Source organism: Pituophis catenifer, unplaced genomic scaffold (genome assembly GCF_029215685.1).
Source record: "Pituophis catenifer annectens isolate HBS135680 unplaced genomic scaffold, rPitCat1.0.hap2 SCAF_6, whole genome shotgun sequence".
Classification (NCBI taxonomy): domain Eukaryota; kingdom Metazoa; phylum Chordata; class Lepidosauria; order Squamata; family Colubridae; genus Pituophis; species Pituophis catenifer.
Window position 1 is genome coordinate 15,103,226 of NW_027256886.1, and position 26,545 is coordinate 15,129,770.

The following is a 26,545-nucleotide window of genomic DNA, read 5'->3' on the forward strand; positions in this document are numbered from 1 at the left end:
ATGGGAGTAAAGTAATTCCTGTATCACCAGCTTCACAGACGTCCTCAACAGAGTACCATGTTTTTCAGAGTATAAGATGCTCCTGAGTATAAAGCACACATTAGTTTTTGGGGAGGAAAACAAGAAAAAAAAAATGCTGTCTCTGCCTACCAGCATCCATTGATATTCATCTGACTAACGTCCTTGCAGCAAACAGCCTGGTCAGCTTCAGCACATTATCGCAGCTTGATTCAGCATGAGCAGCTGATTGGTGGTTGGATCGGCCTCCCAGAATACCGCCAATCAGCTGTTCCAGGCTGCGGGGATCACCACAACCATTGTCGCCTCCATGTGTCGAGTTTTTGGCCTCCATGCGTCATGTTTTCGGCCTCTGCATGCCCCATTTTAGACCTGTTCCAGACTCCTGGGATTGCCACAGCACATTACCCCCAATCGCCACCTCCGCATGTCATGTTTTCGGCCTCCACGCATCACATTTTCGGCCTCCACACGCCCCATTTTTGGCCTCTGTGCATTGCATTTTTGGCAGTTCCAAGCGGCGGGGATTGGCGGTTGGGGATACCCGCTGCCAATCCCCGCCGCTTGGAACCAGCCAAAAATGCGATGTACGGTGGCCAAAAATGCAACATGAAGAAGCCGAAAACATGGTGTGCGGAGGCCGAAAATGTGACACGGAGGCTGAAAACGGCCGAAGAGTGAGGGCCAGTGGGTGGGCGGGACTTCGGCAACATTCGCTGTATAAGACGCACAGACATTTCCACCCACTTTTGGAAGGGAGGGGGAAGTGCATCTTATACTCCGAAAAATGCGGTATTTCAACTCTTTTCCAGTCTGCCTGGTGCACTGTATGCAAAAGCTCCTAGGACAGCTCCTCAATAAACTCAATGATGAAATGTATTGATGCGGAGCAGAGTGAGAATGAAGGCACTCAAGCGGAGACCTGTTTTACTAAAAGGCATATAGAACAGCTTCCCCAGTCTATTTTTTAATTCTGTCTATACTCCAAGCCAGCATGATTGGCTGAGGAATTCTGGGAGTTGAAGTCCACAAGTCTTAAAGTTGCCAAGTTTGGAGACCCTGCATTAATAATCCATAGCAATTCAGAAGTGGCCAAATTGACATCTCTTGTGTTTAAACTCAGCTCTCTAAACACTATAGTGTAGAATCCATGGATACTCTCAGAGAAATGAATGTAATGGTATGTGCTTGGAAGACAGGGGGTGAAGCCATAGCCTGAGGAACAGTCAGACAAGAGACAGCTTAGCTTGCAGAAGGAATGTGGGCATTGCAAACATCTCAAAAGAGACCCTACCTAGTTTCTTGGACTGCAAAGGTGAAGGGGGAGAAATATAACAGGAAGGAAGCATGGCCAGATGGATTAATTCTACTTTACTGTAAGCTTACATGAGCAAAATCTTGCAAGTCTTATAATGTTCTTTGGACTTCCAATGTTTCATATTAGTAAATCTGGCACCCAAAAAAATTGAATTAATTTCTGGTGTTCCAACAGCTCATTAGCCTTAGGCGATATGAACAATAAAAGCACAGTAAATCAAATAACAAAGATTGTTGAGTAATGTTTCCAGTTTCTTCATAAACATTTACCTTGGTAAATTGGTTTTATTTATTTATTTATTTATTTATTCAATTTATATACCGCCCTTCTCCTAGTGGACTCAGGGCGGTGCACAGCCAAAACTAAAATACATAACAATACAAAATTTAAAATTAATTAAAAGAATTATATACTTTGGCCCGAATTAAAACAGTGCGAATTAAAACCCATCTTACCATCAGAGTTGTCAATATGTACCAATTTGTCAGTGCCTGAAAATATTTCAGTTGATATAATGCAATTTACTGTGGTTAACACCCTGTGAAGTATTTTTATAATAAATTTTTAATGACTTTCCCAGATAAATTTTGACTTATTGCACGCAGGTCCTGAATCCTCTTCCATACTTTTTATCCATTTTTAAGAAAAGCTGTTGCATTTGGTACAAGAGTTTAACATGCAATTGAAAAGTTCCTTTGATTTAAAATAACACTGTGCTTCAAATACAGTTAGTGGTCTTGACTACTGAAATTCAATTAAGCTCCCAAGACAAATGAAAATTTCATTTCAAATCAAGTTGGAACATATGACTAAATTTTCAGCAAATATATATACAGAAAAGATAAGTCTTCCACTAGTACTTATGTTCGTAGGAAGTCCCCTATTTTTTTTTTAAAGAAGAGGACGTTGTTGATCAAGTGTTAAAAAGTGGTTGGTTGGTTGGTTGGTTGGTTGGTTGGTTGGTTGGTTGGTTGGTGGCCTTGCCAAACAAATGGTTCCAGAAATAGTTTGGCACATTTTTCTCAAATCCTTTCCAAAATAAGCAGGCATACGCTTCTCTTGAAAATGAAAAAGAAAAGAAAAGACCCCAAGCATGACTTCACCATCATTTTGAGAATAATTATTTTACTACATTGTGTAGTGGTTGCTTTGAAGGTATCATAAATTGAGAGCATTTTCAGTTGAATTTCTGCTGATCATCATTTCATCTCATCTTTGTATAGCCTTGAACAACATCATAAATTTGACAGCCCCCAAGGGAGTCTAGCTTTCCTTTTGAGTGTTTGGGCAGCGTACGGCTTCACATTGCTTCCTCATCAATATTTAAGTTGTGCCATGGTGAATGTGGCAGAAAGAGAATCCCCTTGTGCCTTGAAACAAGAAAGTAAAAAGAAAAAAAGGGGGGGGGGAGTATCAAAAAAGCTTGGCCTGAAGCATCACTTCTGAAGTTGGGTAAATAAACCTCATAATGAATAATTGATGTTTGCTCTATGATCCTTTCTCTATCTATCTATTTAATTTATACAGTTGCCCAACTCACAAGATTTGATTTTGGGCAGCATGCAACAAAAATAACTATAAAACAATAAAAATGTCAAACACAATCTTTTGAAAAATACACATAAGAGATTCAATCAATAACGGAGCCATCTCAAGATTTCACCAGTTCCCCGAGAACCCCAGTTCTGTGCCCTGACTTGTGACTGCATCCTTAAGGGTCTACGATGGAATTGCAAGTCATCTTGCCAATAGAATAGAATAACAAAGTTGGAAGGGACCTTGGAGGTCTTCTAGTCCAACCTGCTCAAGCAGGCAATCCTATGTACCATTTCAGACAAATGGTTGTCCAATCTCTTAAAAACCTCCAGTGATGGAGCACCGCAGCTTCTGGAAGCAAGTTGTTGCACTGATTAATTGTTCTAACTATAAGGAAATTTCTCCTTAGTTTCTCCTTTAAGTTGGTTTCTCCTTGATCAGTTTCCATCCATTGCTTCTTGTCCTGCCCTCAGCTGCTTTGGAGAATATGCTGCCCCCCTCTTCTTTGTGGCAGCCCCTGAGATATTGGAACACTGCTATCATGCCATCCCTAGTTCTTCTTTTCATTAAACTAGACATACCCATTTCCTGCGACCTTTCTTCATATGTTTTAGCCTCCGGTTGCCTATTTCCTTTCCAGTCCCCTATAATATTGATTGGTCTCTTTTTGGAAAGCGATCATCAGTAGGTAGTAGCGGGTGAGGAGTAAAATTGTCAGTCACAAAAGGCCACGAAATCCAACCCCCTGCTAGAATCCAGATTACAGCCTCCCAAACGGATGGCAAATCTGCCTTTGCTAAACACAACCTAGGAAGGGGAGTTTTTGAAATTCCTAGGTAATTGTTAGCACGAAAAGGTGTAATTGCATTTGCATGCAACAGTAAGTCAGCTAGTGGTTATGCTCCATTGCTTCCATGCCAAATAATTGTATGTTTGATAATGGCACACAAAGCAGGAACTCTGTTTTATTCTCTTGGAAAGAAAGTAGAGTCTGAAACACTAGTTTGTGGTTGATTTCTGAGTACTGGTGTGCTTTGTTCAAATGTCGTGATAAACACATCCCAGAAGGAGCTGCATCGTTTTATGTATTTGAACCCAGTTTCCAAGAAGAATCAAGTGAGAAATTGTTAAGTTTCCAGGAAGAATTCTGACTTCTTTGGATGAGGAAGTGTTCCCTTTACCTGATGCCTATCTTCTTGCATAGAAACAACCATGAACTACAGGTAGTCCTCCACTTACAACAGTTCATTTAGTGACTGTTTTTTTTTTTAATTTGATTTATATGCCGCCCTTCTCCGGAGACTCAGGGCGGCTTACAATGCGCTAAGCAATAGCCTTCATCCTTTTGTATATTTATACAAAGTCAGCTTATTGCCCCCACAACTGGGTCCTCAATTTACCTACCTTAGAAAGGATGGAAGGCTGAGTCAACCTTGAGCCTGGCGAGATTCGAACCTGCAATAATTGCAGGCAGCTGGTCTTAATAACAGGGTGCTTTAGACCACTGTACTACCAAGATTTGAAGTTACAGCGGCACTGAAACAAGTGATTTATGACCATTTTTCTCACTTATAGCCGTTGCAGCATCCCCACAGTCACATGATCAAAATTCAGATGCTTGGCAACTGACTCATATTTATGACAGTTACAATGCCCCAGCATCACGTGATCCCCTTTTGTGACCGTCTGACAAGGAAAGCCAATGGGGAAGCCAGATTCACTTAACATTTAACAAGTGCAATGATACACTTAGCAGCTGTGCCAAGAAAGGTTGTAAAATAGGGCAAAAATCACTCAGCTGTTTTGCTTAGCAACAGAAACTTTGGACTCTGTTGTAATCGTAAGTCGAGGACTTCCTGTGTAGCCATAAGTAAGCATGCCAAGAATGAGCAGGCTATATAAAACAAACAGGTTACAGGTTACATACAGGGATCATATACACAATGTGAATGATTCATGGTCAGTGATTCATGCATACTGTTTCTTATTATTTAATCTTACTTATCATTCGGTTTTTACATCTCTGTCCTAATCTTTGGAATCTTTTCTTTGTCATTCCCAGAAGTGACATAGCTCGTTTAAAAAGGCACACAAAAACTTGTTGATTTATCTATAAGCCGTGGAAGAAAATCAGCCTAATGTGACCTGGTGCATCACAGTTAGAAAGAAATGTTTGGTTCTGATTTTTCACACCAGATGAACATATCAAAATTGAATTCAGCATTTTGAAAAGGCCAAAGAGTTTATTTATATTTTATGCTGCAAATGTGCTCTTCGGCATGAATGTTAGTTGCTTCAGTTTGCTGAGCAGCTGAGACCAAAGAGGCATTACAGAAACCTTTACTCCAATTGAGCTGCCTCTGGTGAGGTTTGAATTACAGCTCCCAATATTCCCAGCATTTTAGATCACCCTTTGACTCCAAGAGATATTAGAGAAACTGGCTTTGCTACTTTATTTTCCTTTGTATAAATAAAGTAGTAGAATAGAATAGAATAACAGCGTTGGAAGGGACCTTGGAGGTCTTCTAGTCCAACCCTCTGCTTAGGCAGGAAACCCTACACCACTTCAGACAAATGGTTATCCAACATCTTAAAAACTTCCAGCGTTGGAGCATTCACAACTTCTGGAGACATAGTAAAATGTCAGTTGTTACCCTTATTAATATTAATATAATACAGTCTAATTCTTGAATTAATCCATTGTACTATCAGTTTGTTAAATAGGGCCAAGAGGTACACAACATTCACTTCAAAATATCTCACTGAGGTTAACACTAATCTAGCTTAGTTTGTTATATGAATGCATTTGCTAGATTTCCTTGTGACTTGGTCAAGCGTGTTGTGCCTATATCATTATGCATTAAGAGTGGAAAAAGCTTCCTTTTGAGTGTTCGGAAGACTGCATTACACAGAGACAGCATTGCGTATCACATAGCATCCGGGTATCTAAATGTTTAGTGCAGCAATCATCTTTCTAACAGCAACTTTCAGGGTGTTTCCATCTCCCAATGCAAGATGTTAGTTATAACCTATAAAGGCCTACATGGCATTGGGCCAGGTAACCTACAGAATTGGCTTCATCCCATCCCATTGTCCTGTTCCACCCGGTCAAGCAGGGAGGCTATGTTGCAGACCCTGTCAGTTAAAGAACTCCAACTGGTGGGGTCTAGGAGCCATTGCTCTATAGAATATTCTCATCCTGGAGTTGAGGCAAGCCTTCACTCTCCTGGCCAGATCCAAAAACATGGATCTGCAGCCTGGTATGAGAAGACCATAGGAACACACAGTCATGGGGTTGGTTGATACCATGAGAGCCCTTCTTTCACCTTTGTCAACTAATTTTTAATAGGGTTTAATTATTCTTGCCTGCTTAAAAGTATTTATATTTTTTTTAAATTCTTAATTCTAAAATTTCAATTCAAGCATTTTAATTTTTATATACTGCGTTTATATTTTGATGTTTTATTGTACACTGCCCAGAGCCCTTTTTGAAAAAGATGGGCAGTTCAGACATGATAGCCAGCTAGATAGATAGATTAGCTAGATAGATATAGATTCCTAGTATGATTCGATTGCTTATTTGTGCCCTATGACTATCATTAAGTGTTGTACTTTATGATTCTTGACAAATGTATATTTTCCTTTTATGTACACTGAGAGCATATGCACTAAAGACAAATTCGGCTAGAGCTAAACCCAGGTGGAAGACAATGGCAAATCCAGGGGTGAAATCCAGCAGGTTCTGACAGGTTCTGGAGAACCGGTAGCAGAAATTTTGAGTAGTTCGAAGAACTGACAAATGTCACATCTGGTTGGCCCCAGAGTGGGGTGGGAATGGAGATTTTGCAATATCCTTCTTCCAGGAGTGGGATGGGAATGGAGATTTTGCAGCATTCCCCTGCCACGCCCACCAAGCCATGCCCACCAAGCCACACCACGCTCACCAAGCCACGCCCACAGAACTGATAATAAAAAAAATTAGATTTCACCACTGGGCAAACCACTTCCTTATTATTGAGAAGAAACTTCATCAATGTGTCTGTACAATACAGTGAGGAGCTGAACACAATTTAAGAGTCTATCTATTTGATTGTAGTTGCATCTTGCAATTTGTTTCTTAGATGCCATAAAATAAAACAAAATGAACTGACAGAGATTGTTGGTTGATTAGGACCTGTGTTCTCTTTTTTTCCAGTGCAATGTTTCTTAAAGTTTAACATTTGTATCTCCTCCCCTGAGTAATATCTCACACAACGTAAATGGCTATAACAATGGAAAATAAATCCAGGAATAATTTACATCTAGGAGGGGATTATGTGCAGCATGGATGGGGAAAAAGTGGAATAAAGCAAATGTAGGCATATTTTAGTATTAAGATTAATAATTCATATTAGTAAAATACATCTTAGTAGCATTTATACCATTAGTCAGTAATGTTTCCAGTGAGGCTTAAAATTCATTAATAGAAGATTTGTCTATGGCTTACTTTCATTAAGATTTGTCTATGGCTTACTTTTCACACTATTGCTATCATCTGATAAAGACTATAGTTTCTTTTAGATCAGTTGCTAAACTGCGATCTGTGAATCACTGCTGATTTATTTATTTAATTATTTATTTTGTCACATTTCTATGCTGCCCAACTCCCAAAGGACTCTGCTACTGTGGGCCCCAAAAACATTATTAATGGCAAAAAGTGTTGCGAGAGCAGCAAGATTTTGGAATTCTTATACAAAATATTAGGAGAACGTAGCATCTTCACCTAAAATCTCACAAGATTTCTGGTGGGAACAAGTACAGCAAAATCTGTTCTATATTTTGGTTTGTTGTTATTGTATTGGCTGCCATTGTTGCATTTGTTTACCGCTTTGATTGATTAAATAGTTTATAAATTCATCAATAAATATGATCATCCAACCTAGGTATGTATCTCAATTTATTTATTTATTTATTTTTTGTTTATTAAATTTATATGTCTCCCATCTTCCCAATAAGGTGGCTCTGGGCATGTTAAAATAGTGGTATCTTGGTACTCATCATTAATTGGTTCCGTGAGACACGAGTGCCAAAAACGATGAGTACCAAGCAATTTTTTCCCATAAGGAATAATGTAGTGAGTCACAAGGTAGCTGACATTGACAAGTTGTAGCTTGGGCATTGAGTACCAAAGAAACTATGAACACTGGGACAAAATGCTCACGTCGAAATGCATTGAGTACAAAATCTGCTGAGTTTTAAAGCAGTTGAGTACCAAGGTACTATTGTACATCTGTTATGTTGAGAACAACAATATTGCTACTTGCCCACAGATTTTGATGGGAATATGGAAAATTGAGAAGGAGGGAAGCATAAATCTCATATCCTGAATTGCGATTTTTTGACTAGCAACAGCAGAAAATCATCTGACTTTCAGTAGAAGCACTGCTGCTTTTCACCATTTAAAACAACAAATCAGAAAGGCTTCCAGCATCTGATAGCGAGATGGATGACTCCGATAAGGAAAGGGTTACTCCCCTTTGTTTTTATAAATGAAAATGGGAGGGGAAAAAGCCATTTGAGAGCCGGCACCCCTGGGCTGCTTTATAGAGGAATATATGTCGCATTTTATAAAGGCAAGAGCATTAACATGTTCAGGATGTGATTGGGGAATTACATGTTATCCAAAATAGCAGAGAGCCAAATCCAGTCAGTCGTCTGCTTGCATGTGTCGAATGCTGTCTTTAATGACACAATTACTGAAGGGTTTTTACACATCTTCATTTTTCTTTCAAGGCACACCGAGCCAATTGTAGACACATCTCATCCATAGCTACAATCAATACTGAGTACGCCTCGCACCGCAGACCCGAGTGGCATGTAATTATGAGGCTGTATTGATTTTCCTCACAAAGGGGCTGCTAACATAGAAAAAGCAGCTTGACTTTCAAATGACTAGGCCAACAGCCTTTTTTTTATTTGTCCTAAAGAAAATTAACACGCTTTGGTGAAAGGCCTGAATCCCACCCTGGGCACAGTGGCAAACAGTTTCAGGAGGCTCTCTCTGGTTATAAAACCCAGGCATTCCAGATTATTCCGAATTTAGTCTTCTCTAGTTCCTCCAATACAGAACAAGAAAGATGAAATGGTGAAATCATAGATTGATTGCATATTAGCTCTTACAGAAACAAAGGGGCTTTAAAGCTCCTCCTTCTCCAGGTGGCAATAATAACTTGGGAGAGCTCTGCCATGAATTTTGTACTTAATGTCAGCCTTACCCTTCCACCTACATTTTATTTATTTATTATTTATTTTATTATTCGAATTTCTATACCGCCCTTCTCCTTTCGGACTCAGGGCGGTGAACAGCCAAAATAAAAACATTTATACATAAATACGATTTAAAATAGATTTAAAATAATTAAATTTGGCCCATAGTTTAAAATTTATCAATTTAAAATCCATATCAAAATTTAAAACCAACCATAAAATCATAAAATCAAGAGAGACCGGCTAACTGAAAGAGATGAGTTTTTAGGGCCCGCCGAAAGGTCCGGAGGTCGGAGATCACTCGTATCTCTGGGGGTAGATTGTTCCAAAGGGTAGGTGCCACCACAGAGAAGGCTCTCCTCCTGGGGGTTTATTTATTATTCCCATTTATTGGGAATAATAAATGCAATGTTGTAAAAAGTACGAGACAATCTATGCAATGAGAATCCTAATGAGCGCCATAGATCATGAAGCTCTTCCCGTGTCCTTCACTCTGTACCCACCACAGGTTTTGTAGTTGCTGAGGGGTCCTTGGTGCTCTCTGAGCTTGCTTCTATTCTTGCAGATGTTTCATTACCCAAACTAGGTAACATCATCACTGCTAGTCTAGTGCTAGTCTAGCTAGTCTACTAGCACTGATGATGTTATCTAGTTTGGGTAATGAAACGTCTGCAAGAAAACAAGCAAGCTGAGAGAGCACCAAGGACCCCTCATGTCAACCCTGAGCTACAAATATTCTCCTTTATTTGTTGTTATTGTCAGTGATTAAACTGTGCATGACCTCATGGACCACAGCTTGCCAGACCACTTTGTCCTCTGCTTTCTACCAGAGTTCATCCAAAGCCATGTTTGTTGCATCTATGACACTATCTAGCCATCTCATCCTCTGCCATTCCCTTGTCCTTTTGCCTTCAATCTTTTTTTCCCCCCAGTATCAGGGTCTTTTCTAGTGAGTCCTCTCTTCTCCTCATTTGGTCTCCAGAGTATTTGAGCTTCAGTATCTGTCCTTCCAAAGAACAGCCAAGTCAAACTTTAGGTTTGACTGATTTGATCTCCTTGCAGTCCAAATGGCTCTCAAGAGTCTACTCCAACATCACAATTTGAAAGTATCAGTTCTTTAGCATATATAGCAGGGGTGGGTTCTAAATTTTTTTACTGCTGGTTCTGTGGGTGTGGCTTATTTTGTGGGCATGGCTTGATGGTCATGTGACAGTTCTTTAGGATTTAGCAGAGGCACTGGTCTACCAAGCTTTTAACTGCTTACAGAGCTGTACCGGTCTACCCATTTGTTTTTGGAGGCACTGGTCCACCCATTTGTTTTTGCAGGCACCGGTCTACTCATTTGTTTTTGGAGGCACTGGTCTACCCATTTCTTTTTGGAGGCACCAGTCTACTCATTTGTTTTTGGAGGCACTAGTCTACCCATTTATTTTTGCAGGCACTGGTCTACTCATTTGTTTTTGGAGGCACCGGTCTACCACCACACTGCCTTTTAATACTGATCAGCTGTAGGGCGGCCCTTTGAAGCCCCGCGGCAAGTCTAAACAGTTTTTTTCCTTCTACGCGATCAGCTAGGACTCAGGAGGCAGCAATAGATTGGGGGTGGGGCCAAATAAAAGGTAAGAATAACACGGGGGGTGGGGGGGGCAGAACCGGTTCGGTGATGTCATATCGTCACTGCTACCGGCTCGGCGGAACCGGGAGGAACCCACCACAGATACATAGCTTTCCTTATGGTCCAGCTCTCACAGCCATACATTACTACTGGGAAACTCCTCCCTGTAATCTCCCATCGAGATTCCGTAAACTGATAAGAATGCCTCTTAGATGGCCAAAACTTTAAGAGGCTACAACTATTTTTTCCTGAACTATTTGGAGAAGGCATATTTAGAGAACAAACCCTGGTTGCTCGTGGACATTATTGCTGAACTTAAGTCCCACAAATTTGATTGCACTGGTTTTATATTCTTTTTTGTTGTCATTTTTAAACCATTTCTTGATTTCTAAATAAAGAATGGGCTGTAGAGGTTAGGGGAAATTAAACTTTACTATTGTCCATATATTGGTATAAAGAATAGCATATTTCTCATCCTAAGGCAGGACTTCTTATGTAAAAGATATCCTTCAACTGAATCTAAGGACATGTGGGTCAAGATTATTTAATTTCAGTGCTTCCCCCAGCTCTCTACCACCCGGGTGTTTCAGATGATTTCCATATAATACGCTTGCGTGGGATTGTGATGCATTCTCTGTCTCCTTGAACAAATTTTCCCCTGACATTATAATTATAAGAACAAACATGACTATTATAGCCATTGGATACAGCAGAAAGGATCTTCGTTGTTGCTTGGTTGGTTTAAAGTATATTAAATAAATAAAATAAATAATATTTTAAATAATATTTATTTAAAGTATATTCCTTGTTACGCACACAAGATTTATGATCTTGTTGGATATTGGTTCTGTTGGTTCTACCACATTATCTCTTAACTTTGGGGACATGGAGGACCATCAAATAGTGGCTGTTAGACATAATACAGATAGTCCTCCTTAGATAGTGACCGTTCAAAGTTAAAACAGCACTGAAAAAAAGTGACTTATGACCATTTTTCAGACTTATGACCATTGCAGCATCCCCATGATCATATGATTTACATTCGGATGCTTGATAACTGACTCACTTTTATGACGGTTGCAGTGTCCCTGGGACATGTGATTCCCGCTTTGCGCCCTTCTGACAAGCAAAGTCAATGGGATCGCCAAATTCACTTAACGCTTGTGTTACTAACTTAACCCCTGCAGTGATTCACTTAACAACAGTGGCAAGAAAAGTCGTGAAATGGGCAACATTCATTTAACAACTGTTTCGCTTAGGTTGTAAGTCAAGGACTACCTGTAGAGGCATTAAAGAACTGATTTTGTACATCATGATCACTGTTTTAGACTGAAACTCCAGGCTTTCAGCACAGTCTTGTATTCAGGTTGTATACTTCTGAAATACCATATTTTTTGGACTATAAGACACTCTGAACTATAAGACACACCTAGCTTTTGGGGAGGAAAACAAGAAAAAAAAATCTGCCTCTGCCTCCCAGCAATTTGCCTCTTTGCAGCTAACAGCAAACAGCCAGGTCAGTTTCAGCACAGCCTGATTTAGCACAAGCAGCTGATTGGCAGTTGGATCGGCCTCCCAGAATACCTCCTATCAGCTGTTCCAGGCTGCGGAGATCATCACTGCTGGAACAGGCCAAAAATGGGATGCGTGGAAGCTGAAAACAGGACACACGAAGGCCAAAAATGGGGCACGCAGAGTTGGCGATGGGTGGTGATGGTGATGATCCTTGCAGCCTAGAACAGCTGATAGGCGGTATTCCGGGAGGCAGATCCAACCACCAATTACCTGCTCATGCTAAATCAGGCAGTGCTGAAGCTGACCAGCTGTTTGCTGCAAGGAGGCAAATTGCTGGGAGGCAGAGGCCGAAGAGTAGGGGCCAGCGAGTGGGTGGGCTTCAGCAACATTCACTGTATAAGACACACAGACATTTCCACCCACATTTGAGAGGGAGGAAATGCGTCTTATACAGCGAAAAATACGGTAGATTAATTTAATCTCAGAAAGATTGCTCTTAGCATGGGATCCAGAAATGCACGTTTCCATCAAGTCAGAGACAAACTAAATCTTATTGTGACATATCTTCAACTTCTTTAATATGTGACATTGAGTTCTCTTAGAATCTCGATCGGTTTGTTTGGTAGCCAGATGATGCCCAAAACTGTTTCAAAAATATTTCCTTATGCTGAAATCCACTCCATTATTGCTACAGCTAAAATACACCTATTCTCTGAGATAGCAGGATCAGATATATGTTTTCCAATTTCAATTTTGGTCACTACTGGTTTGCTCATGCAAATTTGATCTCAATTTTGGTCACTACCAGTTTCAATTTTGTTTCAATTTTGATCACTACCGGTTTCAATTTTGGTCACTATCGGTTTCAATTTTGGTCACTACTGGTTTCAATTTTGTTTCAATTTTGCTCACTACCAGTTTGCGCACGACGCTTCTGCACATGCACAGAAGCTTTTGCAAATGTGCAGAGATATCTGGGCGGGTGGGCGGAGCCTCCCACCACCGCTGCTACCGGTTCGACTGTTCCGGGGTGAACCGGTAGCAACCCAGCACTGATGTTTTCCTCAGAAATAATTCTCAGATGGTTAACTTGGCTGGAATTCAGGAAATTTGTGGTCTCAGTGGTTATGGAGGACTTTTGATAGCAAGGATGCTTAGTTGCCAGTTTGCATGTTTACCTTTAGCCAAAATTATTTTTCCACTTTCTTTCTGCTCTGTAGCATTTTTGGTTTTCAAAACTAACAAGAATTATGTGATTTTCCTAGTTGATTTTAATGATTTATGCCTGCCTTCCTTTATAGCAGCAAAGGAGAGAGAAGGAGCTAAGAAAACAACAAGAGAGGGAACAACGGCGGCATTATGAAGAACAATTGCGGCGAGAAGAGGAAAGGAGACGGGCTGAACACGAGCAGGTGACGAGCTTCAGATCCAAATGATTGTATTTTTTTTACAGTGCATGCTACTTTCTAAGTATCAGACTCAGACTTGCCACTCAAAAAGGAAGTTCAGTGTGAGCCAACTTCTTCATATTGTATGGAGATGTTGTCGTTGGACTGAGAGATCCAATTTAATAGCAATAGAACTTAGACTTATATACCACTCCTTAGTGCTTTACAGCCCTCTCTAAGCTGTTTTACAGAATCCGCATATTGCCCCCAACAATCTGGGTCCTCATTTTACCCACCTCAGAAGGATTGAAGGCTGAGTCAACCTTGAGCCAGTGAGACTCAAATTGCCAAACTGCTGGCAGCTGGCAGTCAGCAGAAGTAACCTGCAGTACTGCATTCTAACCATTGCGCCACCACATCTCATTAATTCCTATTATTGACATGAATATACATTATGTTGCCCTCCACAATGTGGCTTTAGGGCTCTGTGGGTTTTGATGTAGTGCTTAAAGGTAACTGGCTAGAAACAGGGAGATTCAACTCTAGGAAGAAGGCAGTGGCAACCACTTCTCAAAAAACATTACTAAGAAAGCTGCATGGGTTTGTCCAGCAGTCAACAGGATTCAGACTGACTCAAGCACATGCATGTGCCCAGAGACACACAGAGACACATATTGAATACAAATAATCCACAATTTTCCACCATTCATTTAGGGACCGTTAGAAGTTACACCGCACAGAAAAAAGTGACTTACAACCAGTCCTTGCACTTACCATCGTCACACCATCCTCTTGGTCCCATGATCAAAACTCGGATGCTTAGCAACTGGCAAGTATTTATAATGGGTGCAGCATCCCAGGGCCATGTACTTGTCACTTGTGACCTTCCCAGGCAGCTTCTGACATGCAAAGTCAATGGGAGTGGGAAGCTGGATTCACTTAACGACCAGATGATTCACTTTAACAACCGCAATTAATAATTTACCAACTGTGGCAAAAAAAGTCATAAAATCAGGGACTGCTCACTCTAACAAGCACCTTGCTTAGCAACAGGAATGCCAGTCCCAATTGTCATAAGTCAAGTGCATACATAAGTGCAGTACAGTAGTAGAGTTTTGATATGTAAACTTACCTGTGAATTGGGAACATCAACTGAGCCTTTCTTAAAATTTGGCATGTGGCAGGACAGGATGCATTTGCCTTAATGAGCATACCTTCCTCATAAAATTACACCTAGCGGCAACCCCCTGCTCACTTCTGAGAAAGTTTCATCGAATGTAACAGAATCTAATTCTCAAGATCTGTTTCCTGGATCTTGGTTCCTGCTGTTTTTCAGTTCTTCCTGCAGTGTTAAAGTTTTGTGTGCAGACATGTTCCTGATTCATCTCCAGGTAAAAGAGGGAGTGAGAAGGGGATTCTCTGCTTGAAATGTTTGAGACTTTCTACTGTTTAGAGTAGGTGATTCTGGACTAGGTGGAGATTGTATAGATGTCAATATGGTAGAATATAGTATAGTATTTCCAATATAGTGGAGATTTAGATTTTTATTTTGGAAGGGCAGTCAACTTTTATTAGCACACTCCTTATTTTAAGGGATGTGGTGGCTCAGTGGCTAAAACACTGAGCTTGTCGATCGAAAGGTCGGCAGTTCAGTACTTCAAATCCCTAGTGCCGTGTAACGGGTGAGCTCCCATTACTTGTCCCAGTTTCTGCCAACCTAACAGTTTGAAAGCAGTGCTTTCAAGTAGCGCAAGTAGAAAAATAGGGACCACCTTTGGTGGGAAGGTAACAGCGTTCCGTGCGCCGTTGGGGTTTAGTCATGCCGGCCACATGACCACGGAGATGTCTTCGGACAGCGCTGGCTCTTCGGCTTTGAAACAGAGATGAGCACCGCTCCCTAAAGTCGGGAACAACTAGCACATATGTGCAAGGGGAACCTTTCCCTTTACCTTATCCTTAGTCTGTAGTAACTTTTCTCCACCTCAACTAAATACAGGTGCTGCACGACTAATGACCACAATTGTGCCCAAACTTTCTGTTGCTAAGTTGTTGAGTGAATTTTGCCCCATTTTATGACCTTTCTTTCCACAAGTTTTAAGTGAATCCCTGCAGTTTTAAATTAATAACATAATCTGGCTTCCCCATTGACTTTGTTTGTCAGAAGGTCACATGACCCCAGGATATCGCAACCGTCATAAATATGAGTCGATTGCCAAATGTCCGAATTTTGATCACATGACCACGAGGATGCTACAAACATCGTAAGTGTAAAACATGGTCACAAGTCACCTTTTTTCAGTGCTGTTGTAATTTCAAATGGTCACTAAACGAACTGTTGTACGTTGAGGACTACCTTTATTTGGTTGTTCTAAGATTTGTCTGCAACTCTCATCTCAATTTAGTAAGCCCTTACAGGTAGTCTTTCTTTAATTATCGCAGTTGAGACCTGCAACTTGGTTGTTAGGTGAAGTGGGTTGCAAAATGAAAATCACATGACCACAATTGTGCTTATGATTTTACCTCAGCTTTCCTCTGCTTTACAGTATCAGAAAGATATGACATCAGTCAAGTGAACCCACATGGTTTCTGAAATTCAACTCATGAGGAAGCTGAGTAAAAGGGCAACTCTTATAACCCTTTTTTGCATTCCTTCCCTTTGGAATGCTTACCTGTGCACTGGGGTAATTAGCAAGAAAAGAATTAATGTTTGCATTTACATTCATTTGAGAGAAAGGGATTACAAGAGAGTACACAGGCACACAATGGGGGATATACAGTATTTCACAGCCATAGTATATTTATGCATCATTCAGTATTAAATGAAACAACATTCAGTTATTTTCTCAGCAACAGTTTTTGCAGCTTGTGTGATATTGCACTGTATTTCTATTTTCTCCTTTTGCTCCCACCCTCCTCTATCAAGCAACAATCTTTAACAGTTATGTGATTTTTTTTCTCTCCTCCTCTTACAATCACCTTTTTTGCCTTTGGAATTATGGTTCTCCCTTTTCTCTCCTTTTTCTGCTTCCTGCTTCCCACCATCTCCAGGAATACATCAGGCGACAGTTAGAGGAAGAACAGAGGCAGTTAGAGATCCTGCAGCAGCAGTTACTGCAGGAACAAGCTCTACTTCTGGTAATGGGGAGGCAGGATCCATCTTACGTGCTTTCTCCCATCCTTCCTGTCTGTAGCAAAACAGCATGCTATTAGCCTTTATAGAGTTGCCACCTTTCCCCCCCCATTTTTTATACTTGAAAGTATTAAAATGTTGGTCAATTTGGCATTTATTAACATTTCTGAAATCTGCAAAACATGGGGGTGGAAAGCCACCAAGATTGGGTCTTACTTATTGTGCAGTATGATTTGCTTTTAATCAGGACACAGATTCACTTGCAAAATGTTTAAAATTTATTTTGAATAGGAAAGAGAAAGCAAGAGCTCATAAGACAGCAGCTGGTCAGCTTTCGGCTACTGAATTATCTGGGATCAGGGTCCAAGCCTTCATAAAAAGACCCCCTACGTTTTTGCACAGACTGTTGGAAAAGTCCCCAAATCTTGAAAGATTAGTGCAGGATAGTTGTGGTTTTAATGTGAAATTTGGACAATTCATTTCTTGGGCGATCCAATGAGCATCCTAGTACTTTCTGTGTTGCATTGCCAATCTCTGTTCTAAGCCTTAAGTAACATTTTATTGAATATTTCATTACATCTTCCAATAACATTTTCTTTTTCCAAATTTAGCTCCTCAGTGATTATATTTCTACCAAGAACAAAACATAGACTTTATAGGCCAGAATTTCAGTCTAGTTTATTTGTTTGTTTGTTTGTTTTACTGTTTCACCTTCTTCATCCAAGAGGTGCTTTAAACTTATGGAGAAAGAGAATTTCATGCACAACCTACAGCTGAAGATAGCTATAGTCATCCTGGAGCATATATATGCCAATTGAATATAATTCTTAAATAACAATAGTTTCTAAGTCCAATTAACTGGCTAGAAAGAGAAGAATTTCTGAGAAATAAGCACAATCTGAAATCCTGATTTTGGGAGACCCTTCCAATGCCAATAAGCAGTGTTGCTCTTTATTTGTGGCCTGAAAGTAATAGTGAGGTGTTAATGGGGACTACCAAAGAAGGGAGAAGGAAATAAGATCAGAAAACAACAAGAATGGGAAACAGTGCTAGTAAACAAAGGAATTTTGGCAGGGGGCAGGGGAGTGGCAATCCTAAAAGGCTAAGCTAATATGAAAAGCCATACTGGGGAGAAGCTGGTCTGCTAAGGCCCAACTTTTATCTCCAGAGCAGAAGATAGCATGCTGTATTAGTTTCTTTCTGAATGCAATCCTACCAAGAACTCTGAATGTTTGTATTGCCTTTGTATTAATAATTGGGGATGCAGTTGGAGGGAGAGTTCCTTGCTTGCACATTTTTCTCTGCATGTCTCCATTCTCTACTCATTACTGAGAATTAAGTGAAACCTCCTAGAAATATGTCCTACAGTACAATATCCACCCACCTTCTAGCTTCTCTACTTTATGCAATCTGGTGGCATGTTGCTTTTTATAGGCGGCTTTCTTTACATTCATGCTAGAAGAGTGTGTGTTGGAGTCCTATATATCATTGCATTTTACGCTCCTTAAAGTTAAGTAGACAAATACACAAACTTTCCCTTAGACCTTCTTTGTCCCTTCTAGTTCAAAGTTGCATCTTGTCAGTATTTGGGATAAGTAATTTAGGGGTTGTTGTTTTTTAACCAGTATTGCATTAGTTAGTGATATTTGAATTTTATTCCCTTGTTAATAGAACAAGCAAAAAAAACAAACCCTTCTGTATAACGATTTCTGTTACTGCCAGCCATTTTGATAATTCTGCACTAGGAGTCAGTTAAAATAAAAATGCAATTTATTAGATTTAACAATAAATGCCTTTCAGATTTAATGTTTTCTTTGTGTCAATAATGGCATCAGTTTGAACTTATTGTGATTATGCTTCCCTGATAGCTACTAGTACTGTATATCCATATTTTAAATAAGCATAACTTTAAGGAACCTTTAAACACAGTCTTAACTTATTTCATCCCATTTAAACTGACACAGTCACATAAATAATGCACGTTAAACTTGGTGGAGTTTTTTACCCCCTTTGAAAGTCACTTTATATGTAAAGCCTAAAATGAGATTGAATAGAGATCTAATTGCTTCCCATTCAAATAGATCAAACAAATACTTGTTTGTGATGGATGTTACGATTTGGTAATGAAATTGATTAGAAATGGGCAATGAGTAAAGGGTGTGTATATGCAGAATAAATGGAGTTGAGAGCTTCAATTGCTCTTCGGTAAGGGGCTGGCCAAAAGTTCACATTAGCCAAACACAACAAATATCAGAATCCATACAAATCACAATCATTGCATCCTTTAATGTTACGTTTTCATCCAGTAAACATTTTCCTTTTAGACATGGCTGTTCCCTCACAATAGCAGTCCGACAATGGGAGCATATCCCACAATTTCATACTCCTCTCTGGCTTTATTAATTTTGTGTGGTGCACATGTCTTGGTAGGAATACAAGCGCAAGCAGTTGGAGGAACAACGGCAAGCGGAGAGGCTACAGCGACAACTGCAACAAGAACGAGACTATCTAGTTTCGTTACAGCAGCAACAGCGACAGGAACAAAGACCAACTGAGAAGAAGCCTCTCTATCATTATAAGGAGGGGATTAACGCCACTGAGAAGCCAGCTTGGGCAAAGGAGGTAGGCCTGATCACATTTTATCTTGGAGTAGTATACAAACCGGTTTCATCAAAATTGAATTTGCGCCCATTTTCAGCCTCCGGCCCACATCCAAAACTTTTTGGTATTCATTCTTCATTATATTGGGTTATTTGGCCCAATAACTTCATCTGCCGTCTGATGTCATCAGGTCCTTGTATCCAATCCAGAGGCTAGATTGATTGAGGTTCCCTTACAATTCTGAAATTCCATGGTTGTATCATCTATTTGGATCTGGGTAATATGATGTAACTGGGTAAAGTTACCTGTGTGTCTAATCCTGGAAAGAAAATGATTCAGCAACAAAATAGAATTGCAGTACTGATGGTCAGGATTTTAAAAACTTGAGTGTTTTCACTGGTTTCTATTTGCAAAAGAAAAGATCTCTTCTGTCTTAAGTATTTTTCAAACAATTTGAAAAAACAAAATTCACCAGTATGTGATACTTAATAGAAATATTTTTTTTTTAAAAAGTCAATGATACATGTTTTATAACGTATTATAGGGTGGAAAATGCTAGTATAGCCAAAGCATCCATTTAGAAGGGCTCCATGTGTGGTACCAGCTGATAAGTCTTCATGCCTAACATTGACAATTGTTGCTCGTGCAGCCTTTTGATAGGTCAGGAAAAGTTCCTGTTGCAGAGCATTTTTAATACCTTGGTTAATTATATATACACATGTTGCTTATATGTAGAGAAATTATATTTTAAAAAGCTCTCCTGCAGTTTTTAAAGTTAGGTATCAGAAGTAATGCACAACTGAATCCATTTTTCACAGTGTCTAACATGAGAACAAATAAGTATTTTTCCAATTCATATAATAGGTAATTGAGGATGGATGTGCAAATTCATGTAAATGAATTTAGAATATAATTTTTGCATAGTACTACTGTATAGAACTTTGCACTGTTTTTATCCTAGCTCCATGATGGCGAACCTATGGCACGCTTGCCACAGGTGGCACACCTAGCCATATCAGTGGACACACGAGCTCAGCTCCGGCCCGTATGTGCCAGCGAGCTGATTTTCAGGTCTTCTGGGCCCACCAGAAGTAGGGAAGAAGGCTGTTTCCTGCCTCCGAAGGACCTGGGGGGGGGGTGGGGAAGGCCCGTTTTTCTTTCTCACCTGGCTCCAGGGCCTCTCTAGGAGTCTGGGGAGGGTGAAAACTGCCTTCCCTCCCCCCCCCCGGAGATCCTCTGGAGGCCGAAAACGGCCCGTTTAACAACTTCTGATGGGACCAGAAGGCCCGTTTTTTGCTGTCCCCAGCCTCCAGGGCCTCTCTAGGAGTCTGGGGAGGGTGAAAACGGCCTCCCCCCCCGAGGCCCTTCAGAGGCTGAAAACGGCCTGTTTAACAACTTCCAGTCTCACCGGAAGACTCTAGGAGTCTGGGATGGCCGTTTTCGCCCACCCCAGACTCCTAGAGAGGCCCTGGAGCCAGGTGAGAAAGAAAAACGGGCCTACCGGGCCATCATGTGCCGGGAGCGGGAGGGGGGGATCGCGTGCGCATGCATGGGGCGGGGCACATAGAAATATGGGTGTGGGCACATGCGCGCGTGACCCCCCCCCCTTTCCTGGCATGCAATGGCAAAAAGGTTAGCCATCACTGTCCTAGCTGTTTCTCCATGTTGTATTGCTTTTTTTTTTCCTGAAAACCACATGAAAATTGCTTCTTTTTTCCCCCTCCTCGAATGATTTTCAATCTTACATATTCAGGGAATACTTTCCACATCAAATCATGTGCTAAAGTGTTTTGCATACATAGTGCAAACCTCAGCACATTGCAGAAGTAATATATGAGGATATTGATGTGAAAGCCTTGGTTAAGTGTTGGTCAATCTCGTAATTGCCACATTGGAGAGTGCTGTACGGGTATATTCAGAATATCTTAATCCTCCCATGAAAGTACACATTTTTACAAAATGCAAATTATAAGCAAACCAATTTTCAGAGAAAGGTTAAGGATCTCCCATACAATTTGAAAGCTATTGCCTGTTCCATATTAAATAGCTATCCAATGTACTGTCTCATACAGCACATGTTGGCTGTACCAACATTTTTTAAAAAAATCCTTCCCCATTTGGTCATTTAACTGCCCATTGCACTTCTGTATTGAATTGCGTCTTTAATGCATGTAATTTTCTTGGTGACTGCATCTCTGTCAACCTTGTTAGCAAAAGGCAAGGGCATGGGGATGTCCAAAACAATAGAATAGATTTTTTTTTTAAAATCAGCTCATTTTTTTTTAAAACCCAATTCCCACTGTGAGGTCAGAGAAAGAACCTGCTCCCATCTCTCCTGCAATTATGATAGCGGTGCCAGCTACTGAATAAGAAGCTGTTATGTTCACATAATACACTTCCTCTGAAAGAAAGGATTGCCCATTCAAAAGCAGATAGTAGATGCCACCGGGGCACAGTAATTGCTACCACTTTGAAAAACTGCTGGTCTCTTAATAAGTATCCTGTTTTACTGAGTGACTATTACAGGGCATTTCATTATAGCGTAGAGGTTAAGATGTAAGACCTATATGAGAAGACCCAACTGCAGATCCCCACTTGAATATGGAGATTGCCGGGTGACATTAAGTGAGCCATTTTCTCTCCATGTAGCTTACTAAAAAGGCATCAAATGAAGGAAGGTCTTCGTGTATATCATCTTAAGCTCTCAAAGGCAAAGCCGGAAGATAAATGCAGTGTATAGAGTTCCTGAGATCACAGCTTTAATTGGCCTCATCTCCCCAAGTCACATTTGTGGTTTTGGGAAGTCATTACAAAAAAGCTCTGGAGAATTTCCTAAAATCCCTTCCTGTATTGTTTGTTTCCATGGACTGCAGCAAAATCAGAGTGATTTTTCAAGGTCATCTTAATCACCCTCCAGGTTTAGTGGTTAAAAAAAATGAAAAGAGAAGATTTTACTGTAAAATCAAAAACTTTCCTCATCCTTATTGGAAACCTTCCATTTGTTCTATGTAGTAGATTTTCATTTGTTCAATGAAATGGACTCAATCAGATGAAGCAATTGCTATAGTAATCAAGTTCATGTTTTGCAGGAGAATTTGGGAAACATTTTAAATAGACAAGAATGCACATACTCTGCTAAAATATTTTTTAAAAGCTTGTGCAATATTTTATTCACAAGCATAAAATTTTATAATCTTGCATCCTTAGGTAATTTTATAGGAGTGAGACCACAGATAAAAGTAACAAACTACAGATATAATTTAAAACATTGGCAGAAGTAAAACATTTTATCCCATAAAATGAATTGATAGATATTGCATAAAATGTTTAAAACTCAAACATGTTAATTTATTAATCTAGGTTTTGTTTCTATAGCCATAATTCAACATTTGTCTGTCACTATTGTTAGGATTTTTATCTGAGAGAAGAATTTTAACTTGTACATAAATACTTCTTTCTGGTCTTGATTTTAAAATAGGCTAGATAATATCTGCCAAAAATGCTTGTAAAATTCACAGAGCAATCAAATACAATCCACAGTTTCAAGATAAATATCATTATCAGGACAACACCTTTGAGAGACCGGAATCTTTTGAAATGTATAGTGTAATATGTGATGGCAATGCTTTTAATCAGGTTTTTGAAAAGATAATTTTATATTTACTTAAATGTAAACTGTTAAAATGTATTGGCAGTCAAAAAGCATAGTTGTAAAATTCAGGGTAAATAATTAAATGTTATAATAGTGATAACTTTTGCAACGATTTGGGAAATTATTTCTAAATAGGATGCACATATGCAATCAAGTTTAAGAAAACACAGGCATCCCGGGATTATGCTATATTATCTGTTAAAACAATTATTTCAAAGATGCTGCTCATTTTTAAAAGGTACAAAGTTAACTTCAAATAGCTACATATCTTCCAGTCCAAACTTAAATAATATGAATGGCTTCCCGACCTTCTAAATATTGCATTAGAGTACTTAGGTTTCTAACCTTTGACTGTGCAAAATTACTTGCCACAAGATATGGATTGCCGAGTTAAAATAATATCTCTCATTTAAGTACAGTTTCTGTTATGTCCTGGACCACAGAGTGGAATTGGTTTGTCACTATCTTGTTCCATGTTGCTTTTTTCTAAATTTATAGTAGTTTGTAGACCTAGCCCATCTAAATAATCATCTGCCTAAATCTGCTTATGTTCCAAATGCAAGCAAAGTCAGATATGTGCTTCTACCTGGTAAGAGAATGTTGATTCAGATGCAAGCCAATTCATTTTCATTAAAAGTCCATGGAATTCCATATTCAAAGTGCCCCAATGAATACCAATTACTATAAGGAAAGCCATTTATTTAATGTTCTCTCTTTGACTTCCAAAAAGTTCACCAACTTGTAGAAATAGGTCATTAGATTGGTCCACTATAACTCTAAGTAGCTCAGCAGACTAAAGCACTGTTATTAACATCCACTTACATCTGCTGCCTGCAATTACTGCAAGTTCAAATCTCACCAGGCTCAAGGTTGACTCAGCCTTCCCTCCTTTCTAAGGTAGGTAAAATGAGGATCCAGATTATGGGGGCAATAAGCTGACTTTGTATAAATATACAAAAGTATGAAGGCTATTGCTTAACGCATTGTAAGCCACCCTGAGTCTCCGGAGAAGGGCGGCATATAAATCAAATTTTTTAAAAAAGTATATCTTCTGTATTAAGGGGTATATGTACATTGTTGTTTGCCAGTGTATGAGTTAGAACATCTAGTTTCCTTGATTTTTCTGAAGCAGCACGGTTTTCAAAGCAAGCTTGGGTCTTCTCTTATTGAAGAAGATCTCATATTATGAGCATGGTAGAGGACATTGAACAATTGCATGTTGTCTATGAGATTCATTAAAATACGTGTTTCAATAGTTTAATTTCTGTAATCCTACTTCCCCAGGTCCAGCAACGAACTTTTAATAACCTGCCTGTTATCCCAGCTAAACAGAACCATAATTCCATTCCCAAACACATGCCCTTTCTTATTCACAAAGACACCATTCGTCAATCCAACTCTAAGCCTTATCCTAACATTTCCAAACTGCATGGTAAGCAAAACTTACAAGATCAGCAAGCATTAGATCATAAAGGAAAGGGCATGTTGGCTTCTACTAGACAAGTAGCACTGTTGCCTGTCATTACAATTTCCATGCCAAGTCCTCAGGAAGATCCAAAGAAAAGACCCATTTTGATAAACTCTGAAACTAGGCATGGTTTTCCAGATCAAAGGAACATGAATAACAACATGAAGTACTTCCGTGGCTCTCGATCACAAGGGTGTAGCCCTGATAGGATGCAACCGCTGGAGGCCAAGTCAGTGTCTTCTCCTCATCTTCCAGAAAGAGATAAGCCACCATTACCTCCTTATAAAATCAAAATGAACTTCCAAGAGCACAGTGGAGACAAGAGAAGGAAAAACCAGCCTTCACATTTATACCCAGGTGTTATTTCTCCTTCGAGGAGTGCTCCATCTTTAAACAACATCTTGCAAATGCATGATCATCTAGATTTGAGTGCTTCTAGCCCAGCCTGTGTCTTGAGGTATCACAAGATACAAAATGACCATAAGAAGCACCATGTATCTATGGAGAGTGTCTTTGAACATCGTCCCATTCCTGTTGGGCACCATCATGCACAGATGCCAAGGAAAATGATAGGAAAGAATACGGAGCAATTTCTTGTTCCTTCTCTGGATCTTTCTCCACAAATTTCTCAGTGGAATGTATCCAGAATGGAACCCTTATCTCCCTCCTCTCGCTCAGTGTCTTTAAATGCCCTTTCATGTTCTTCTAACTCTGAAGGGATTTGGCCTTCTGAAGGCTCCCATGGCAATTTCTCTGGTACTGCTATGCCGGTGAATCTGGGTTCCTTTTTTAACTCTTCCTGTTTTTCTTCCAAACTTTCTCCACAAATATCAAATACAAAACAGTCATTGGGTTTGCATGTGAACAATTATATGTCTCTATCATCTAGCACACCTAATCTTCAGTATGCTGGACAGGAATACAGAAAACCACTTCCACTGGATAAATTCTCCCAATAATTTCCCTTGTATTACCAATAAGCTACCATGTTCTCTCATTCCATAACTAGGATTTATCAAAAGTTTATAGCATTTCTTAAACGAATAGTATCAAGCAAGGATTTTTGTTGTTCTTATTTTGCTTTGAAGCGCTATCATTTACTATTTGAGTATTCGTAACATAAGCTCTTACAAAACTATAAACAGGAGCTAAGTTATTAAGAGATATTCCATCTCTTCTCTCCTCTAGCATAGTATTTGCTGCAGTGCATAAGTGCCGTATCTAAACATGAATTATATTTCACGTAACATGTTATATTTTTATCTCATTTATACGCATACATCTGGCAAAACTCAACTCGTTTAATTTGATAACAGCATTCCATTGTTCCATCCATTCTTATTTGGTCCTGTTTCTAATTAAACATGATCAAATGCAGTTGCTCTTGCCAATCTTTCCTTGGTACTCAATAACTGAGTAGCCTAGCTACATTCTGTTCCTTATTTTGAAAGGAACTTGAAATTGTTCATTCCCAATCTGCTGTTTTCTGTTAAATTTGAATTTAAAAATCCAGCAGATGTTTTCTCTCTTTTTGGAGGAACATAGAATAAATTAACAAGGATTGTATTTAGGGGTTTCCAAGAAGGAATATATATATATATATATATATATATATATATATATATATATATATATATATATATATATATATATATATATATATATATATATATATATATATATATATATGTTGCTCAATGCAATATTGTTGTTGCAATGCTATTTGCAATTGTCCAGAGTTTCAGGCCAAAATCTTAACTTGTAGTCAAGCAAGTTCAGCTTCTATTGACTTACAGTCATACAGTTTTCTTCATGGGATAAGATAGTGGTTTGCCATTGCGATGTGCCAAGGTGATTTGTCATTCCAAGATTTTCTGTTTTGTTTCCCAATTTAACTTCTAACCTGGATTTCACAAATTGTCCCATCCAAATGCCTAAGATATTAGAGCATCTTTAGCTCTAACCAAATGCTTTGTGGGTTCTTTTGTTTTGTGTTATTGCATTATCTTAAAAATGCCCATAGTCTCCCATCAGCTGTTACATAACTAGTTTAGCTAG

General features: G+C 39.4%; 1 protein-coding gene across 4 annotated transcripts in view; it reads left to right on the plus strand.

Moving 5' to 3' along the window:
- Nucleotides 1–26,545, plus strand: part of TNIK (TRAF2 and NCK interacting kinase) — a 273,951-nt gene that overhangs the window by 179,409 nt on the left and 67,997 nt on the right. For 2 of the 4 annotated variants that reach the window (XM_070945925.1, XM_070945924.1), the window contains exons 12-13: nucleotides 13,550–13,660; nucleotides 19,197–19,388. In XM_070945925.1, the coding sequence (XP_070802026.1) occupies nucleotides 13,550–13,660; nucleotides 19,197–19,388 (303 nt within the window). Of the gene's footprint in view, nucleotides 1–13,549; nucleotides 13,661–16,684; nucleotides 16,772–19,196; nucleotides 19,389–26,545 lie in introns of all 4 variants that reach the window. The other 2 variants (XM_070945923.1, XM_070945926.1) reach the window with 2 other exon arrangements.